Source organism: Manis pentadactyla, chromosome 5, assembly GCF_030020395.1.
Source record: "Manis pentadactyla isolate mManPen7 chromosome 5, mManPen7.hap1, whole genome shotgun sequence".
Classification (NCBI taxonomy): domain Eukaryota; kingdom Metazoa; phylum Chordata; class Mammalia; order Pholidota; family Manidae; genus Manis; species Manis pentadactyla.
In genome coordinates this window covers 105,648,098-105,669,613 of record NC_080023.1, presented here as the reverse complement: position 1 = coordinate 105,669,613, position 21,516 = coordinate 105,648,098, and the positions used below count along the sequence as shown (strand labels likewise).

The 21,516-nt window shown below is 37.8% G+C and overlaps 1 protein-coding gene across 4 annotated transcripts in view; it reads left to right on the top strand.

Moving 5' to 3' along the window:
* LOC118913597 (neurotrypsin) overlaps positions 1–21,516 on the top strand; it is a 76,300-nt gene that overhangs the window by 23,275 nt on the left and 31,509 nt on the right. For 3 of the 4 annotated variants that reach the window (XM_057502594.1, XM_057502593.1, XM_057502592.1), the window contains 3 exons: positions 9,536–9,714; positions 18,051–18,192; positions 20,957–21,153. In XM_057502594.1, coding sequence (XP_057358577.1) covers positions 9,536–9,714; positions 18,051–18,192; positions 20,957–21,153 — 518 coding nt within the window. The remainder of the gene's footprint in view (positions 1–9,535; positions 9,715–18,050; positions 18,193–20,956; positions 21,154–21,516) is intronic. The other variant, XM_057502595.1, reaches the window with a different exon arrangement.

Sequence of the window (21,516 nt, the reverse complement as noted above, 5' to 3'; positions counted from 1 at the left end):
ACTGACCCCCCTCTTTTTTAAAAATTCTGTGTTTATATTGAAGTATTTTAATAGGCATTATAATATTTTACCTGTACTTCAGTACATCTCTTAAAATAAATAAGAACATTGTCTTACGTAGCCAAATTAACATGATCACAACCTAGAGAATCAGTAATCCTTCTTAATATTGTCTAATACCCCATCATATTAAAATTCGCACCATTGCCCTTACAAAGTCCTTGACAGCTGATCTGTCGGAAGCAGAATCTATCCTAGCGCAACCCACTGGGATGTCGTGCCCCTCAAGTCTCCTTGAATCTAGAACTGCTTCTTGTTTTCCATCACACTGATTTGTTGAAGAGACCAAGCCCGTTCTGGAGAGTGTCCACCTTCTGGATTTGTCTCACTCCTTCCTAGTTTCTCCCTTCTTCATTTAGTTTACTCCTCTGTTTCTTGCAAGTCCTGAAATTGGTGACTAGATCCAAAGGCTTGATTAGATCACCATGTTTTGGCTAAAAATCACCCCCGGTGATATTTGCTTGTCTTACATCTCATCAGCATCTTAGGCCAGCTCGGGTTCTCCCCATGCTGAGGCCTGCTCTTTCACTGTGAACTTGCAGTTTCCCCCATCGCCGATTTTGGGACCTAACTGCTGTTTTGCAGTTCACATGTGGGACAGGAAGAAGCCTGGCAAACCCTGTGTCCATAGGGTTTATAGTTACCAGCGGTGGTAAATTTACTGGAATGATCATTTTCTTTGAGTGGGTCAGTAATAGAACCAACTGGTTCTTTTTGAGAAAATTGTTTTTAATCATTAATTTTTTTGAGACTAGATTTTTTAAATGTTCTGACTGGGTATCAGTCTCAAGAGCAATTTTCTTCAAAATTCCAGTTGTTGCCATTGGAGTCAGCATAGCATAAGATTTCGAGCAGGTGCCCTGTCCTGGGAATGATCTGGATTTGAGTCCTACTTCTGGGAGTGAGAAAAGTTGCAGAATATCTCTTAGTTGCAATTTCCTCATCTACAACATATTTCCTAATGTATAGGGTTTAGTGTCTATAAAGCAGTTAGCACACTTGTAAGTGCACAATATATATTGACTATCAAGGTCAGTCTTATTAGGGGCTTTTATAGCTGAAAGATGTTATTAAATATTCAAAGAAAGATGCTATTAAACATTCAAAGTAAGCAGAGCATTTAGTGGTGAGATCATCAAACACTATACCTCTATTCAGAACTTCTATTTAGTTAGCTATATCTATGAATTTCATACTTTAAAACACTATTATGTGTCTATGTCTATTTACTGGGTTTTATCAATGATGTGGTCACTGGAGCGCTAATTGATTTTCATGTTAGTTACTAAGAAACATCTTTGCCAAAAATAGTAAGAACTTTCACGGTATAGTAATAACATATTTAACATTACAGTTACAGTATGGATTACTCTAAACTTAAGCTATAATACGTTTTTTATTATTATGTTTCTGTGGCAAAAGGCAAGCTTTTGTTGCTTAGAAAATGCATAGAAAATTTAAATTAAATACTGAATATGAATCGTATTTACAGTTATGGAGTGATTCTGAAAATTCATGTTGAAATGTAGGGTTCTTTCTTGATAGCCAATTTTTGTTTCACTTAAATTAACAGTTCTTAAAGACCATGTGGACAAACAATGGTCTACTACATAGAATATACAAGTGGTATCACAATGAAGAGTGTAATAATGTGAACACATGCATGGGTTAAATAAAGTGTTTACGTCTTTCTCAAGCATTAGTTTATTGCCGTCTTTCATATGAGGAGACTCATGTTTGAAAAAGTGATTAAAAAGGGAAAAATAGCTCCAAATACACAAGAGCAGAAAGTCTGTGTAACAACCAACAATCCAGAAGGAGAGGTTTGTTGTCATATAAGCACTCGGATGCTCTGAGCTGTCATTGTCCATTTGCCTTGATTTTATAGTTCTCTTGTAAGTTTGCTTTAAAGTAAGATTCTGCAACCACTCCCTGTTTCATTTGTTTTGCTTGCTTAAGGGTGCAGTACTTTCAGATGAAATGGTATTTAATGGCACATTGTTGGTAGGAGATAACATAACTGTTGCTTGTCTCCGTTTATGATTTGCTCTTAAGCAAATTTCATCGCAGTCTTACTTGCTTTGTTGAATTCCCACAGGGAAGCTCCATCGTGCCTCCCTGGAGCAGTGGGTACAGTTTCTTTGGGGAAGCTGTTTCTGTTGACCCTCATCTTTTAATGGTATCCCTAGGTGGTGGTAGCTGGCAAGCTTTCTAAATACAAAAGGAGTTACTGTCATTAGATTTGATTAACCCAGAACTTGGGGAAAGGTGAGGACCAGGAAAGGAGGTAGCCGGTTGTTAGAAAATTGAACTTGAGAATGTGTATGTATCCAGTGAAGTTTCAGGTGGAGACGTTTTAAGTAGTTCAGTATTAAAGTATTTCCCATGTCTTTTGAAACTCTTAAACATAGCCAAGAACTGTAACATCATATTTTGTTATGTGGATATGCCGTAATTTACATAGGAATTTGAACATTTTAAACATTTCTTAGTTTTTTTGCTATAAAATTGTATAAAACATTTTATTGAGTTGTCAGAATAAAAGTTTTTCTAACTGGCTTCTTAAAAAAATGTTTCTTCACTCTTTTATTTCACCATTTCATTAATTTCTTAGTATATTAAAAACTTTACGATTAGGGTAACCTGGTACAGAGAATCACTGAGTGAGAAAGAGACCTTATTTAACAGATGGGGAAGTCAGGCCCTCTGAGATTACCCAAGGCCCTGGAATCATTCTGTTAGTGAGAGCCTGAACCTTAAGGTCTGTGGCTCCCACTGTAAGATTTTTTTCTTTCATGTTACCTTGTTTGTAAAATAGCTAGGTGTTAATGAGAATAAGAAGAAATATAGGGCTGAAAGAAATAGGGAAGTCAAGAGAGAAAAGCTAATTTTAGGAAGAAGATGATGATGAACATGTTTTAGAGAGACTGTGTTTTAAGTGTGATAGGCACCTTATTAAAAATGCCGCCGGATAGCGAAGTGTTCCAGGGTTTGCTTTGTAGCCAGACCACGTTTACCACCTAGTGGTGGTATAATGCTGGGCAAATTTTTTACCTTCTGGGCCTCAGTTGTTTCATGGGTAAATTGAGGATAATATATCATGGGGTTATAGGGAGTATAAAGCTGTGAGACCAGTGCCTGGCCTACAGTAAGCATTCCATTTATGTCAAAAATAATTACTGGAGGTGGAAGTGATTGTTTTTTAGAGAGAAATCTAGAATATTGATCGTGAAAAATGATTTTTCCATCCATAGATTTACAAGGGTTACAAAATGATATTTGCAGTTAAAGAACCAGTTTGTTTTATAACCTACCAAGTAATTATCTTGCACAATAGAATTGCCTAATTCGATTCTGTGTCTATTCAAAGTAGTAGGTAAGCCTGAGGATTGAGTTACTCAGATGGTGCTGTTTGTTTAGTCTTTTTCTATGAAAAAGCAAACTTTATATGCATCCAGTCAGATTAACCTAATAGGTTGAAGAATGTTTTGGATAAGGATTGGACATAGAACCAATTCAGTGTTTATTGGTGATTGCTGTTAAGTAGGTCAAACAGCTTTACAGAAAATAACCTAATAAAGCAATGTATTATATCAGAGCATCCCTATTCCACAAATTTATTCTATAGTCAGAGGGTAAGAAAGTGGGCAACACTGGGATTTTTCCTAGAAATGAACTGCCAGGGCTGGTGTGCGTATGAGTTCTGCCAAGCAAGGACAGAGAACCCAGAGTTTTATTGAATTCACATAGCAGTTGTTCGACGTTAACAGTCCATGAGTCTTACGTTACTGTCCCCAGTATCGCAAAATCTCTTTGAGGGCAGAGTCATCAGTTTCTTTGCTGTTCCCTTAGAAGCCAGCACAGTCCAGGGCACCAGGAAACACTAGTGACTGGCTGAAAGAAAGTGTATTTATGTAATATTATCTTCTTAATTTTAGTAAACTCAAAAATTAGCTAGAAAAACTCGTTTGTTGCATCATAGTTTCTTAGATAATGTAGTTAATTTTTTTCTCAAATTCTATTAGTTTTTCTGATTATTTTAATTATACATTCCTGTGATCATTAAAATGATGTTTATAAACAATGGAAAATATAAATAAATAAACAAGAAAATAAAACACCCAAATGGTGTTTCTTGAGTACTTTAACATAGATGGCTTTCCCCAGAGTAACTATCTGGGACTTCTACCCTTCCATCCTGCATTCTCCTTATAACATAAAAATAATTTATATTATTACTTCATTATAGCATAATAATGTTATTGTTAATTTATGTAAATTGTTATTTGATTGCTGTTCTGTCTTACAAATGTATCTTCCAGCTTGTTGGTTTGCCTTTTGACTCTCTCTGTGGCTTATTTTGCTGTACCGTAGTTTAAAAATGATATGGTTTAATTTAGCTTTTTTAGTCTTTGTTCTCTGACTTCTTAGTTTCTCATCTTACTCAAGAAACCCTTTTACCCCAAGGTTAGTAGTACTGTGTTTTGTTTTTTTTCCCAATAACTCTCACTGGCTTGCTCTCCTTCTCTCTTTCTCTGTCTCATTCCGTCCTCCCCTCCCTCCCTCCACACCTCCTTCGTTCCCTCCCTCCCTCCCTGCCTCCTTCCTCCCTTCTTCTGCCTCCTGCCCCCACCACTCTCTTTCTTTCTTCCTAATACTTATGTCTTTGAACTATCTGGAGTTTGTTTTTTGTTTCCATTATGCGTTTGGGATCAAATTTTGTATTCTTCCAGATTGGTCCTGGTTTTCTTAGAGCACCCAATCCTGGCTCAGTGAATTGTACCCACTGACATTTTCTTTAGTAGATCTTATCTAGACTTTATCACAGGACAAAGATCCACCGAGGCTGTTAATCTTTTTTTCTCCGAAGCTTTCCTGTCTGTCTTCTCCATGACCTGCGTCAGTTATCCTGTCTTCTCCTCTTCTGTTCTCCAACTTGCAGTGTTCTCTAAATCACTTTCCATATTCGCTTTCATTAACCTCTTTCCTCTGGGCAAAGGTCAACAAACTTTTCCTGTGAAGGGCCAGATAGCAACTATTTTGGACTTTGCAATCGCTCAACTGTGTCTGTGTAGTACAAGAGCAGCCACAGGCCAAAGTTGGGAATGAGTGCAGCTTTGTTCCAACAAAACCTTATTTATGGACAGTGAAATTTGATTGTCACATGTCCAAAATTGTATTCCTATTCTGATTTTTTTCCCCAACCATTTATAAAATGTAAAACTAGTCTTAGCTTACAGTTCACTTAAAAGCAGGTGGTGTGCTGAATTCGGCCCTTGGATTGTAGTTTGCTGATCTCTGCTCTAGAGCCACTAGCTAGGGCTTTTTTGCTCCCTTCCTGGGTTTTCCCTTTTAAAAGAGGAGCCACGTGTCTCATGCACAGAATTCCAAGCAGTTCCCTTCTTCTTTGAGCCAGCATTTGTATAAACGTTAACATGTTTGAAATGACACATTTCGGTTATTCAAATGCTCCAAATTCTGGGACTAACATGATCAATACATAACTTTGGAGTTTATTTTCAGTGGGTGTTACACTGTTTCCTTGCCCAATTTAAGTGTAAATATTGAGATTTTTTTTCTGGAAGGGTATATCTATTCCACTGTGAGTAACTTTGAAAACATTTTCATTTCTTTACAGCCTTACAGACCACTACTACAAGATCTTTTTGGTATAAGAAATATTTTTCTGGGAGCATAAATGCTATCTATAGAAAAAGAGTTGTGTTTTGGCCAATACAGTGTTTTTTGGTAAAATACCTTATGTACTAAAACTCTTGAAGTTGTTTGCCTCTGATTATCTATCTATGTTTCTGCCATAAGAATCCCGAGTTGAGTGATGCAAGTCAGAGCTTAATGATCTTTTGGGTCATTATTTTATAATCCTTAATAAAAAACAACACATAGATTTATCCAGTGTCTTTTAGGCTACTAATTACTTCCAGAAGTATATCCTTTTAAAAACTACTTTAAACCAAATAAATAAAACATATTTACAACATTAAAGCCAGAAAATATTCAAATTTTAATTGATCCTGTCTTCCTCACCACTCACCTAAACCTACCTTTTGGGGAGTAGGGAAAACAGAAACTGTGATCTTTGTTTACACTGAATACCAAATATTTTTTAGATAAATTGCACAGCAAATTTATGTTATTCATCAGCCTTTAGGGGGAAGCTTCTTAACAGTGCCAGAGGGGGAAAGGAAAACTAACATTTTTTGAGTTCCTACTTTGTATCAGTTTGATTCTTACAGCCCTGCCTGAAAGGGAGCAGTTATGATTCCTATGTTCAAAACATGCATATTAGGCTTAGAAAGTTTTAGTAATTTACTCAAGGAAGCCCAGCTGGTTCAAGTAAACCCAGATTTGAACTCCAGGGTCTGTTTGCACATTTCATTTTCTTCTTTAAATTTAGTGTGGGAAGAATAAATTCATTGACATGGTCACTAACATATGCACATTTACATGTGTCTATTACACTCCTCTGTGTGCATGCACAGAATACGGAAACAACTGAAAATTTTATTTTAAAGAAGTCCTATTAGTTGAGCTCTTATTCCTTCTTTCCAGAAGAGTTGAAGTGGCTATCTGTTCTTCATTATGTTTAGCAAAAAAAAACAAATTCACTCAAAAATTATGTCCTATGACAATGTCATTTATGTTAGGATTCCTTTTAATTTATTCTTTTACATTTGTCTGATTCACTCTGGGTATTAGTCTTCAATATTTGTTGGGGCACACTTCTCAGAGTTCACTACATGAGAAATAACATAGTGATTCAAGTGTTAGGATTCTAAATTAAAAAATTTTAATTCCACCAAAACATCCTGCATAAGCAACATATTTTGTCTCAGCTTCCCTCATGCCTCCTGCTGTAAACACTCCTTTATCTCTCTGACTTTTTAACAGAAAGCAAGTTAAGTGATAATGGAATTAATATTTGCTTTAATGGTATTTGATTGTTTAACTCTCAGAAGTGTTGGGGTTTGTTTCTTTGTGGTTTTTTTTGACATGTGTTCTCTTAAAAGAAACTTCTGTAGTATGTAATAAATTAGTCAAACATACTAATCTTTAACCACAAAGTTGACTCTCCAAGACTTTTCCATTACTGGCGTAATGTAACCATTTAGCAAACTTTTCTTTATTATATTTTGGTTGTAAATTCTCAAGATAGTTATGTTTCGAGAAAAGGATAACTAAAATAATGGGGAATATATGCAGAAACATTGAAAAACAAACTAAAATATAAATGCCCTCATCTAAAAATTAAAAGGCTAAATGGGGCTGAAAATGCAATTTCTGAAGTCATAACCATTTTGACAGGTCATCATGATCTTTACTGAGATCTGGAATTATAGAATGTGGTATCAGAATTATGGGAGAAGGAACGAGTGAAGTGATGTTTTCGTTAGAAACATGTTTGGCGCTGAGTAAAAGAGAACTGAAAATAATGGCACAAGCAAGACAAGAGTTTATTTCTCTCAAGAGAGACCAGAGGTAGCCAGCTCAAGGCTAGTATGGTGGTTCTGAGGTCATCAGGGCCCCAGGCTCTTTCTTGCTTGTGGTTCTGTCATTCTTAGTATGGCACCTTACGGACTAAGACAGCTTCTCAAACTCCAGCTATCACCTCTGCCATGCAGTCAGCAGGAAGGAAGAAGTAAAACAAGGATAATTCCTGGAAGTGATACGGGACACTTCTACCTAAATACCATTTGTGCGAAACTTAGTCATCCTAAGTGGGTACAGAATTTCACTTGAGATGATTAAAAAGTTCTGGAGATGATGGAGGTGATGGCTGCACAACAGTGTGAACGTACTTAGTGGAACTGAGCTGCACACTTAAAAATTGGTTGAACTGGTAAATTTTATGTTACATATATTTTATTTTATTTTTATTCATTAACTTTTTTAATTCGGTAGTGTCTTAATGAGGTTGTGTTTTTATTATTCTATAAATGAGCTACGCACATTGCGAGAGTAACAGATATGTGTGGGTGACATTATGTATTTGGTTCATAAACCCTTGCCATGCTTATGCGTTTTCAGCTAGTTGTTTGGGAACTGCTGGGTTGTGGCATCAGTTCAAGACTTCAGATGGAGTATCTAAATGCTAGGGAGTGGGGTAGGGACCTTAAGTCTTTGATCACCTTCCCTCTCTGTTTAATTACTTCCTGTGATTTCTTCTAGGGCTGAGTTTGCTTGCTTCCCAGGGCAGCAGGCTTTCTGTACAAGACTGACTTCTGGAAGGTGCAGAATGCCAGCTGTCAGACATGACACACCAAGTGCTGGCATTTCTGTTTCTTTGTAAATGATAGATCTCTTGGGCCTCCTGGCATTCACCAAGAACTTTTGCTAAAAACAACTTGAAGAACTTGTTAAGGGATTCTAGAAAGAGTATGCAGCTCTGTTCATGCTCTGGATGAAGGGATATCCCCCACACCAAGTCTGAGTACCCCAATTCTTGCAGTTCTAGGAGGGACCCCTGATGATTAATCTTTAAGCATTTACGAATGGACGACAGGGAATATATTCGTCTGGGTGTGTTTCTTAAGTCATTTTCCTGTTCACCTAGACTCCTGCCCCTCGACGGGCAGCTCTGCTCCCTTCATCTTCCTGTCCGCTCACCCCCCTTCTTCACATCTCCGGAGATCGCCTCCTTTGGCTGGGATGGTGGGGCGGCTACAGATGAAGGGGGCGCCGCAGAGGCTGAAGGGGAAGCTGGGCGACCTGAGCAGCGCAGGGTGAGGTTTTTGGAGGCAGGGGTGCAAAGGCAGAATGCGAGGGAGTGGGCGCCGCAGCGCCGAGGGACTAGGCGGGCAGGGGCTCCGGGGGCTCAGGAGCGCGGAGGGGGAGAGATTTGGGCCGGAGACGGCAGTGGGGGTCGAGGAGGAGCAGAACAGGCGCGGCGTGGAGCGGCAAGGGCCGAGAGGAGGAGGAGGAGAGCGCCGGCCGCGCTTCGGGGCTCGGTTCCAGGTCGCCCCCCGGGGCCCAGGCCAGTCACGGTTCGGGAGCGGTGGGCGGCCGGGGGAGGTGCGCCTGGGGGGCGGTGCAGGGCCCCCGTGCGAGCCCCACCTCTCTTCTCCATATCGGATTCTCAAGGCCGCCAACAGGAACCTGTTACATAGATTTGAAAACAAACAAATGTAGTCATCTAGAAGGAGAGGAGGCTGGGAAATGTGGTCTTTCTTCTGGATAGCCATTGCCCTCCTAAAAATCTGAGGTTCCAGTACTAATGAAGAAAAGGAGAGTAAATATTGGGGGATAACTAGCAGGCTTTGAAACATTCGTGATGGCCAAAAATATAAAGAGCAACAAAGAAACAAACAAAATACAGCAGGTCATGTCTGCTATGGAATGAATTTTTAAGGGAAAGTATGTATCAGTCATAATTAGATCTTTGCCAGGGGCAAAAGACATAAGCCAAACCAATGTTTGGTGTCTAATCCGGAATTCTTATGGTCTTATATTTGTTTAGTGGCATTGCCAAAGCATGGAATCAGGCATATTTTGGGGAAGGATCTGGTCCAGTAATGTTGGATGAAGTACGTTGCACTGGGAATGAGCTTTCTATTGAGCAATGTCCAAAGAGTTCCTGGGGAGAGCATAACTGTGACCACAAGGAAGATGCTGGAGTGTCCTGTACCCCTCTAACAGGTAAGAATCTCACCATATTAATCCTCCAACTCTTGCCCCCAGCACCATTTGGACTTACCTTCCCTTCTCCTCAATTTAGATAATATTAGTAAACCAGCACACAAATACCCCAAATAAAACTAAAAAAAAAGTAACACAAATTCTGTATTAAAATGCTACCTCCTTTACGGTTAGCACACATAATGTGGTGGCAAGGGGCACAGGGAAGGCAGTATAACAGAGAATACAAGTAATGATTCTATAGCACCTTACTACGCTGATGGGCAGTGACTGTACTGGGATATGTGCTGGGGACTTGATGATGGGGGGACTCTAGTAACCATAGTGTTGCTCATGTAATTGTACATTAATGATACTCCCCCAAAAATGCTACCTCCTCAGTCACATATATTTCTGAGGGTTTCAATTTAAGACTATACAGTCCTGTAAAGGTAGATAAAAAATATACTTTTGTTGCAATACATAGTACCCAGTAATAAAAATCAGTGTGCAATGATAACTTTCAAGTACTAGGTATTAAATATAATTATTGTTTAGTTCATTAATGCACTAGTCTGTCTTGACTCTCAGGATGTGCTTGTAGCTGATAAAACTGTATTGATGGGATTGTTGGTTAAAGCAAGAAGCAAGTTAACTTTCCTGTCCTCGATTTTTAGACCATTCCAAATCACAGCATGCTTGTCGAGATGTGTCAGGCGTATTAATAACAAGGGTATGTCTGAGTGCAATGAGTGTGTGTGTATGTACTTACCTGTTTGGAGGGAAGTAGAGGGAAATGGGCAGGCAAGAGAAGTTGGAACAGCACATCCATTGTTTCTATACTAACAAGAACTTGAAAGAAATTTGGGGTTTTAATCTTTCTTATTTATTTATTTATTTACTTATCTACCTATTTATTTATTTTATTTTGGTATCATTAATCTACAATTACATGAGGAACATTATGTTTACTAGACTCCCCCCATCACCAAGTCCCCCCCACATACCCCATTACAGTCACTGCCCATCAGCGTAGTAAGATGCTGTAGAATCAGTACTTGTCTTCTCTGTGTTGTACAGCCCTCCCCAAGCCCCGACCCCCACATTATACATGCTAATCATAATGCCCCATTTTTTTTTTACCCCCCCTTATCTCTCCCTTTCCACCTATCCTCCCCAGTCCCTTTCCCTTTGGTAACTATTAGTCCATTCTTGGGTTCTGTGAGTCTGCTGCTGTTTTGTTTCTTCAGTTTTTCTTTGTTCCTATACTCCACAGATAAGTGAAATCATTTGATACTTGTCTTTCTCCACCTGGCTTATTTCACTGAGCATAATACTCTCTAGCTCCATCCATGTTGAAATGGTACGATTTGTTTTCTTCTTATGGCCGAATAATATTCCATTGTGTATATGTACTACATCTTCTTTATCCATTCATCTACTGATGGACACTTAGGTTGCTTCCATTTCTTGGCTATTGTAAATAGTGCTGCGATAAACATAGGGGTGCATCTGTGTTTTTCAAACTGGACTGCTGCATTCTTAGGGTAAATTCCTAAAAGTGGAATTCCTGGGTCAAATGGTATTTCTATTTCGAACTGTTTGAGGAACCTCTGTACTACTTTCCATAGTGGTTGAACTAATTTACATTCCCACCAGCAGTGTAGGAGGGTTCCCCTTTCTCCACATCCGCCCAACATTTGTTGTTATTTGTCTTTTGGATGTTGGCCATCTTAACTGGTGTGAGGTCATATCTCATTGTGGTTTTAATATGCATTTCTCTGATGATTAGGAATATGGAGCATCTTTTCATATGCCTGTTGGCCATCTGAATTTCTTTTTGGACAAGTGTCTGTTTAGATCCTCTGCCCATTTTTTAATTGGTTTATTGGTTTATTTGCTGTGTGTTTGTTGAGGTGCTTGAGCTCTTTATATATTTTGGATGTCAACCCTTAATCGGATATGTCATTTATGAATATATTCTCCCATACTGTAGGATGCCTTTTTGTTCTACAAAGCAAAGGTGGTGTCCTTTGCTATACAGAAGCTTTTCAGCTTGATATAGTCCCACCTGTTTATTTTTGCTTTTGTTTCCCTTGCCCAGGGAGATATGTTCATGAAGAAGTTGCTCATGTTTATGTCCAAGAAATTTTTGCCTATGTTTTCTTCTAAGAGTTTTATGGTTTCATGACTTACATTCAGGTCTTTGATCCATTTCAAATTTCTTTTGTGTATGGGGTTAGATAAAGATCCAGTTTCATTCTCTTACATGTAGCTGTCCAGTTTTGCCAGCACCATCTGTTGAAGAGACTGTCATTTCCCCATTGTATGTCCATGGCTCCTTTATTGTCTATTAATTGACCATATATGTTTGGGTTAATATCTGGGCTCTCTCTTCTGTTCCACTGTTCTGTGGGTCTGTTCTTGTGCCAGTACCAAATTGTCTTGATTTCTGTGGCTTTGTAGTGCAGCTTGAAGTTGGGGAGTGAGATCCCCCCACTTTATTCTTCCTTCTCACGATTGCTTTGGCTATTTGGGGTCTTTGGTGTATCCATATGAATTTTGGAACTATTTGTTCCAGTTCATTGAAGAATGCTGTTGGTAATTTGATAGGGATTGCATTGAATCTGTACATTGCTTTGGGAAGGATGGCCATTTTGACTTTATTAATTCTTCCTAGCCAAGTGCATGGGAAGAGTTTCCATTTGTTAGTGTCCTCTATAGTTTCTCTTAAGAGTGTCTTGTAGTTTTCAGGGTATAGGTCTTTCACTTCCTTGGTTAGGTTTATTCGTAGGTATTTTATTCTTTTTGATGCAATTGTGAATGGAATTGTTTTCCTGATTTCTCTTTCTGCTAGTTCATTATTAGTGTGAAGGAATGCAACACATTTCTGTGTATTAATTTTGTATCCTGCAACTTTGATGAATTCCGATATTAGTTCCAGTAGTTTTGGTGTGGAGTCTTTGGTGTTTTTTATGTACAATATCATGTCATCTGCAAATAGTGACAGTTTGACTTCTTCTTTACCAATCTGGATGCCTTGTATATCTTTGTTTTATCTGATTGCCATGGCTAGGACCTCCAGTACTATGTTGAATAACAGTGGGGAGAGTGGGCATCCCTGTCTTATTCCTGATCTTAGAGGAAAAGCTTTCAGCCTCTCACTGTTAATTATGATGTTGGCTGCGGGTGGGTTTGTCATATATGGCCTTTATTATGTTGAGGTACTTGGCCTCTATGCCCATTTTGTTGAGAGTTATTATCATGAATGGATGTTGAATTTTGTCAAATGCTTTTTCAGCATGTATGGAGATGATCATGTGGTTTTTGTCCTTTTTATTGATGTTATGGATGATGTTGATGGATTTCCAAATGTTGTACCATCCTTGCATCCCTGAGATGAGTCCCACTTGATAGTGGTGTATGATCCTCTTGATATATTTTTGAATTTGGTTTGCTAATATTTTGTTGAGTATTTTTGCATCTATGTTCATCGTGGATATTGGCCTGTAATATTCTTTTTTGGTGGTGTCTTTGCCTAGTTTTGGTATTAGAGTGATGCTGGCTTCATAGAATGAGTTTGGGAGTATTCCCTCCTCTTCTATTTTTTGGAAAACTTTAAGGAGAATTGGTATTATGTCTTCTCTATATGTCTGATAAAATTCAGCCATGAATCCGTCTGGCCTGGTGGTTTTGTTCTTGGGTTGTTTTTTGATTACTGATCCAATTTCATTGCTGGTTATTGGTCTGCGTAGATTTTCTGTTTCTTCCTTTGTCAGTCTTGAAAGGTTGTATTTTTCTAGAAAGTTGTCCATTTCTTCTACATTATCCAGTTTGTTAGCGTATAGATTTCCATATTATTCTCTAATAACTCTTTGTATTTCTGTGGGTTCTGTCGTGATTTTTCCTTTCCCATTTCTGATTCTGTTGATGTGTATAGATTATCTTTTTCTCTTAATAAGTCTGGCTAAGGGCTTATCTATTTTGTTTTATTTTCTCAAAGAACCAGCTCTTAGTTTTCATTGATTTTTTTCTATTGTTCTATTCTTCTCAATTTTATTTATTTCTTCTCTGATCTTTATTATGTCCCTCCTTCTGCTGACTTTGAACCTCATTTGTTCTTCTTTTTCCAGTTTCAATAGTTGTGACTTTAGACCATTCATTTGGGATTGTTCTTCCTTCTTTAAATAGGCCTGGACTGCTATATACTTTCCTCTTAGAACTGCCTTCGCTGGGTCCCACAGAAGATGGGGCTTTATGCTGTAGTTGTCATTGGTCTCCATTTATCGCTTGATCTCTATTTTAATTTGGTCATTGATCTATTGATTATTTAGGAGCATGTTGTTAAGCATCCATGTGTTTGTGACCTTTTTGTTTTCTTTGTACAATTTAGTTCTAGTTTTATCCATTTGTGGTCTAAGAAGTTGGTTCATAGAATTTCAATCATTTTGAATTTACTGAGGCTCTTTTTGTGGTCTAGTTTGTCATCTATTCTGGAAAATGTTCCATGTGCCCTTGAGAAGAATGTGTATCCTGCTGTTTTGGGTGTAGTGTTCTGTAGATGTGTGTTAGTTCCATCTGTTCTAGTGTGTTGCTCAGTGCCTCTGTGTCCTTACTTATTTTCTGTCTGGTGGATCTGTCCTTTGGAGTGAATGATGTGTTGAAGTCTTCTAAAATGATTGCATTGCATTCTATTTCCTCCTTTAATTCTGTTAGTATTTGTTTCACCTATGCTGGTGCTCCTGTGTTTTGTGCATATATATATTTATAATGGTTATATCCTCTTGTTGGACTGACCCCTTTATCATTATGTAATGTCTTTCTTTATCTCATACTACTTTCTTTGTTTTGAAGTCTATTTTGTCTGCTATCAGTACTGCAACATCTGCTTTTTTCTCCCTAATGATTGCATGAAATTTCTTTTTCCATCCCTTGGCTTTTAGTCCATGTATGTCTTCGAGTTTGAGGTAGTCTCTTGTAAGCAGCATATAGATGGGTCTTCCTTTTTTATCCATTCTCTTACTCTGTGTCTTTTGATTGGTGCATTCAGTACATTCACATTTAAGGTGATTATTGAAAGATATGTACTTACTGCCATTGTAGGCTTTAGATTTTGGCTATCAAAGGTTCAAGGGTAGCTTCTTTACTATGTAACCATCTAACTTAACTCGCTTATTAAGCTATCATAAACACAGTCTGATGGTTCTTTATTTTTTCTCGCTTCTTAATCCTCTTCCTCCATTCTTTATATGTTAGGTGTTTATTCTGTACTCTTTTGTGTTTTCTTTCAGTGGTTTTGTGAATAGTTGATTTTATTTATTTTTGCCTTTAGTTAGTATTTGTTTGCTCTGCTTTCTTTGGTGTGATTTTATTTTCTTTGGTGACATCTATTTAGCCTTAAGAGTGCTCCCATCTAGAGCAGCCCTATAAAATATCCTGTAGAGGTGATTTGTGTGAGGCAAATTCCCTCCACTTTTGCTTGTCTGGGAATTGTTTAATCCCTCCTTCATATTTAAGTGAGAATTGTGCTGGATACAGTATTCTAGGCTCAAGGCCCTTCTGTTTCATTGCATTAAATATGTCATGCCTTTCTCTTATAGCCTGTAAGGTTTCTGTTGAGAAGTCTGATGATGGCCTGATGGGTTTTCCTTTGTAGGTGACCTTTTTTCTGTCTCTGGTTGCCTTTAATACTGTGTCCTTGTCTTTGATCTTTTCCATTTTAATTATTATATGTCTTGGTTTTGTCCTCTTTGGGTCCCTTGTGTTGGGAGATTGTGGGCTTCCATGGTCTGAGAGACTATTTCCTCCCCGAGTTTGGGGAAGTTTTCAGCAATTATTTCTTCAAAGACACTGTCTGTCCCTTTTTCTCTCTCTTCTTCTTCTGGTACCCCTATAATGCGAATATTGTTCCATTGGATTGGTCACACAGTTCTCTTAATATTCTTTCATTCCTGGAGATACTTTTATCCCTCTCTGCCTCAGCTTCTCTGTATTCCTGTTTTCTGACTTCTATTCCATTAACCGTCAGTTGTACCTCATCCAGTCTGCTCTTAAATCCTTCCAGAGATTGTTTTATTTCTTTATTCTCCCTCCTGACTTGAACAGTTACCTCTTGCATATTTCTCTTCTGGTCCATCAGCATGGTTATGACCTTTATTTTGAATTCTTTTTCAGGAATATTTTTTATATCTATCTCCCCAGGCCCTCTGTCATGGGTTGTCTGGGTAATTCTGGACTGGGCCAAATTCTTCTGCCTTTTCATGGTGATAGAGGTAGTCGCAGGCAGGTGGCGCATTTATCAGCTGGGAAAACAAAGTCCCTTCCTTGTTGCTGGTCACCTTCCCCTTCTCCACTGCCTGTATCAGTTACCCGCACACCGGGTGCCGCCTCTCGGTTAATCCCTTGAGCCGTCATGTGCAGGGCAGCCCAGAGCCCTGCAGGTAGTGGCAGGCGCAGTGGGTGTGCTCTCCTGAGAGAACAGAGCCCCTTTGCGCATTGCCCCAGCTTCCTCTGCCTGCGCCGGGCAGGTGCACACTGACGGCGGCTTCTGGTTCTGGCCTAGGCAGCTGCATGCTCAGAGGAGACTTTCGGTGGCTGCTGTGGGTGCGGCCGCTCTCCGGCTGCTCAGCCGCTGTGGTTGGGCTGCGCCGGGGGAATGAATGGCAGGCTGCTTATCGCTGTGAGGGTCTTCAGGGCTTCGTTGCCACCCAGGGGGCTGGGGCAACTGAAGTTCCTCAGGATTCCAAGCCTGCTGGGCTGAGTGTGCCGGGATGATTCCATCCAGCTCTGAGGCCCCTGTCCCTTTAAGACTTTCAAAAAGCACTTGCTTTTTTTTTTTGGTCCCAGGGGAGCTGGCTGCAGGGACCCACTCGCAGATTTTACTTTTCTGTTTACCTAATACCTAGCACACCATGCGATGTGTGTCTGCACTCTCAGTGCGGATTACTAGAGCTGGTTGTTTAGCAGTCTTACGCTTCCACTCCCTCCATGCTCTGACTCCTTTCCTCTGGCCAATGAGCTGGGGTTGGGGGAGCGCTCAGGTCCTACTGGGCCACCGCTTTTATCTTACCACCTTTGTGAGATGCTGGATTCTCGCAGATGTGTATGTAGCCTGGCTGTTGTACTGTATCCTCTGGTCTCTCTTTTAGGAATACTTGTATTTGTTGTGTTTTTAAAAATATATATGGTTTTGGGAGGAGATTTCCACTGCCCTACTCATGCTGCCATCTTGGCTCCTCCTCTAATCTTTTTTTTAAAAATCAAAAGAAAAACTTCTTAGGGCTTATGAAATATTGAAGTTACAGCTTTTCATATACATTGTTCTATTAACACTTGTTTTATTAGCAGAATAGCACATTTATACAAATAGAAAATTTCACAACTTTTACAAAATGCGGAAAAATTTTTATAAAGTTATACAAATACAAAATTTACACCACCTTTCAAGATAGAACACTTCATCTTCTTCAGTTTCCTTTTCCTCTTCTTTAAAGTGAGGTTAGCCTTATAGTGTTGTTGTCAAATATAAGGTAATAATAGTGTAAGGTGGTTTTTCCGACAGTAAATATTACATTAGTAAGTGATTGTGTTGCTGAGAACTTAATTTACTTTAAAAGATCCTAGAGATACATGAATCTCTAGGATTGTGTTTAATTTGGGGCTCTTTGGGCTTTTTGGTTGGAAATGGCTTTTAAATCTACTTTTTGTGGGATAATTTGTTTTATTGTATATCTGCTTAGAAGCTTTTTACAGGATTCTCTGGGAATTAATTATTCATTGAATTCATAAGATCCAAGTTCAGATCTGTATTATCAATAAAGGAACAAAGTCAAGAAAGGTATCCCAGTTTTTATAAGTTATAAATGCCTAAGGAATAATAAGTGAATGGACATGATAGATCATTATTTAACCAGAAAAGCTTTTTCTCTCTTTGTATTTCAGTATTTTTTCATTTGCAGTTCAAGTTTTGAACTATTTCCAAGATGCTGTTTTCCTTCTTTTTAAATTTAAATGGCTGATATTTCTCATACTTAAAAGAAATTAAAGCCATAGGAAATTTTCCAAATATTATTTAATTAGTAAAAATCTAAGTATCTACTTTGGAATTATTTCAGAAGATATTTTTCTACTCAGTAAATAGGAGTAGAAATGAAAAACAAAGACTGTTTTTAAGTGTTGTGCTGTATTTAAGACAAAATCTGATGACCTCAGATCATTGAGCATAGTCATAAACTAAGATTAACAAAAGACCAGGAGAGAGACCTGACTGGGGTGATATTTCTAGTGAAATTAAAATGTTGTTCCATCTTGTTCTGATAATTGACTTGCTTAGTCTCTGTGTCTTCTTCTTGTCACAGATGGAGTCATCAGACTTGCAGGTGGTGATGGCCGCCACGAGGGTCGCCTGGAGGTGTACTATGGCGGGCAGTGGGGAACTGTCTGTGATGATGGTTGGACTGGGCTGAATACATACGTGGTTTGCCGGCAGCTGGGGTTTAAGTAAGACCATCGATATGAGACAGCTAAATATCAAATTACATTTTTAAAAGTGTCATTTTGTAATCTTTGCAATTTCTATAATACTAAAAATACATATTTTCTATCATCTCGTTACCTGTCTACCTACTTACCTATTTACCTATCTATATATGGAAGTACAAAAATAACCTTTAAAAATAAATAATATTTTATGATAATGACTAACTATATCTTGCTTTTTATCTCATTTACCTTTCCTGCCACCACCCCTCTTCTGAGTAATTGGTTAGAGCCATGGGTGACTTTTAGGCCCTTTGTGTCTGTTGAAGTAAGACTGTGTGCTTTGAATGCTCAGTTTTATTCTGATGCATCACTACTATTGGATGTTGTCAGTTCTGACATCATTGTGTCTAAAATTGCAGGGAAGTCCAGTGTCAGATGCTTTGGTGTTACATTATTCCCTTTCTCAGAATGTGGTGATAATTATCACTTTTATTTGAGAAAAACAGCCTTCTTGTCATGGGAAGACCTTTGAAACTCACCCTTGACATCACTCTCTTAAAAGCTGAGTATCACATGCTTTGGGTGATATATTTCATGTCACACATACAATGCATTCCAGAATAAAGACTTAAGTTGGGTGAAGTAACTGCAAATGATGCCTTTGAGTTAATATTTGAATGAAGCCCATGAATGCCCCTTCTTTCTTATTTTCTGTATTTCTATGTCATGCTTGAAGTAATGATCTTATGCTTGAAATAATTGGCAAAATTATTTCATTTCAACTTGAGATGGAACTAATTTTAAAACACTCATTAAACTTTAAAAACATATTTTCATTCAAGCTAGGTATGACTCTGTTTAAACATACACTTTTTAATTTATAAAAGTAATAGAAAACATTAGAGATAATTTGGAAAATAAAGAGAATAAAAGACTACCCATAATTTTCCCATTCTTATACCATCATTATTATAATTGTGTATATAATTTTATAACAGATCTGTAATAAGTAATTTTTAATTTTTAATGTTAATGTAATATCCATAGAATATTCCTGCCATAATTCATTTGCTATTTTAGTTTAATTTTCCTGTTATAAATAATAATGCTATGAAGATAGAAATGCATTATTGCCCAATGTTTTGAATTTTCATGGGCAGTGCAGTTATTATAATTATCAGGTCAAGTGGCTGACATACCAGACAAATAATTATTGATATTTAATGAATGAGAATTAATAAATACCATTTCATTTTAAGTGAATCTTTGTTAAGCTAAGAATTGTGTCTTGTTTCATAGATTTAGAAAGATTTATAAATACTATTATTTAGCATTTTCATGTTTTGCCTTATTAATGAAGGCAGTTGGGTGACACTGATTTTTTTCCATATTTTATTTGTTTCACAAATACATTTATTTTTTCCTGCATATGCGGAGTATCAGATCTTTATGGTTCTAAAAATATTCTCAATAATATTTGTTAAAAGTTCTAAATTGTTCTGTTAGAAGGTAGAATAGGCCTGTTCTATATTTACTTTTAGTTTACAGAGGAATTTCTGAAAGAATAAAATACCTTTGGAATGAGAAAAACATGTGAACTCTGGGTTTCGTTGTGTAAATGAGATCCCAAAGTAAAATGTCCTACTGTTATCTGTTACATAGTTGATACGGATTGATAATCAGATTGATGCATTTTGTGGAAAATGGTATAAATTGCAAGCAATAGTAATATGGTAATTTTACTTATAAAGTATTTTTCTAGCTCAGACTTGATGAGTCAGCAAAATAGAAGTCTTAGAATGATGATTAATTAAAAAGTTTCATTGTTTTAATTGATTAAAATTTTCACTTTGTTAAATAAACTAAATAATAAGTGCATATAGGAAAAAAATCAGGAAAATTCAAGCCAGGTAGAAAGATCTCTCATATTCTTAGTATAAAAAATAATGAAAACTTCCAGTAAGGAAACACACTCTTAGAACTGAAAGATACAAGAAGTATCTTTTAGCTAGTGATTTCTGGAGGTTTGGATTTAAAAGAGAGACAAAACTGGTGGAAGGATGAATCAAAGTACAGATTCATTTACCAATTTTTTATTTTGAAGATCTTTCTATTTCTATAGCAGATATGCTTATTATAATACATCAAAAAAATTTTTTTTGGAAGGCAAGGTTACAAATAAAGTTAATTGGGACACAAATATAATTTATAAAAATTTAAACATCCAACTTGTGTCACTTTATGAAAAACTAAGAACATTATCATTATCCTGATTTTGATGGGCTAAAGTCCAAGTTTCATCATGGATTTAGTCTAGTGATTGAGGAATTACTGTGCTAATACACATTTTTGTTTTGGAGAGGATATCAAAGACTCCAGGAGAAGCTGATGAAATCAAATGATCTCAGAGGACTCCTTGGAGGCTGATACAAGACAGGCATTCTCACTTTCTGGTTTGTGGTATTGTTGCCATGGTCAGGAACTTGAGGTTTATCTCTGTGTGCATTCTCTCTGGTTGGTGGATTATACTGCAGACAAAACGTAAGAATGAATGGGGAAGAAAAGATTAATTCTTCATAAGTTACCCATTGAATCAATCACAAATTGGTTAAGATGATCAAAATGTTGATGGAGCAAACACTGCTCTTAGAAGTGAGTCCCTAAGAGAACGAAAATACTTATCCTCTGAGGTCACGACACTTAATTAGGTTTGTTTTATGTTTGCAGTTCTTTGAAACAAGAGACAGCAGTTGTATGGACGATGCTTACTTTATTGCCACAGGTATGGCAGACAAGCCTCTGCAAGCCACTTTGAGGAAAGCATGGGGCCCATATGGTTGGATGATGTCTGCTGCTCAGGCAAGGAAACCAGTGTCCTTCAGTGTTCCCGGAGACAGTGGGGGAGGCATGACTGCAGCCATCGGGAAGACGTTGGTATTGCCTGCTACCCCAGTGGCGATGGGCAGAGACTCTCTTTGGGTGAGGACTGGCCATGGATCTGAAGTAGCCATGATTCAGTGGCCACTGCACCTCTATCCACTGGTTCAGAATGTGAAACATTTCTTGTCTTTGACTTTTTATTTATTCATTTATTTATTTATTTATAATTTTTAATTTTGTTATGATTAATCTACAATTACATGAAGAACATTATATTTACTAGGCTTTCCCCTACCCCAAGACCCCCCACAAACCCCATTACAGTCACTGTCCATCAGCATAGTAAGATGTTGTAGAATCACTACTTGTCTTCTCTGTGTTGCACAGCCCTCCCCTTTCCCCCACCCCCCACATTATACATGCTAATCATAATACCTCTTTTCTTCTTCCCCGCCCTTATCC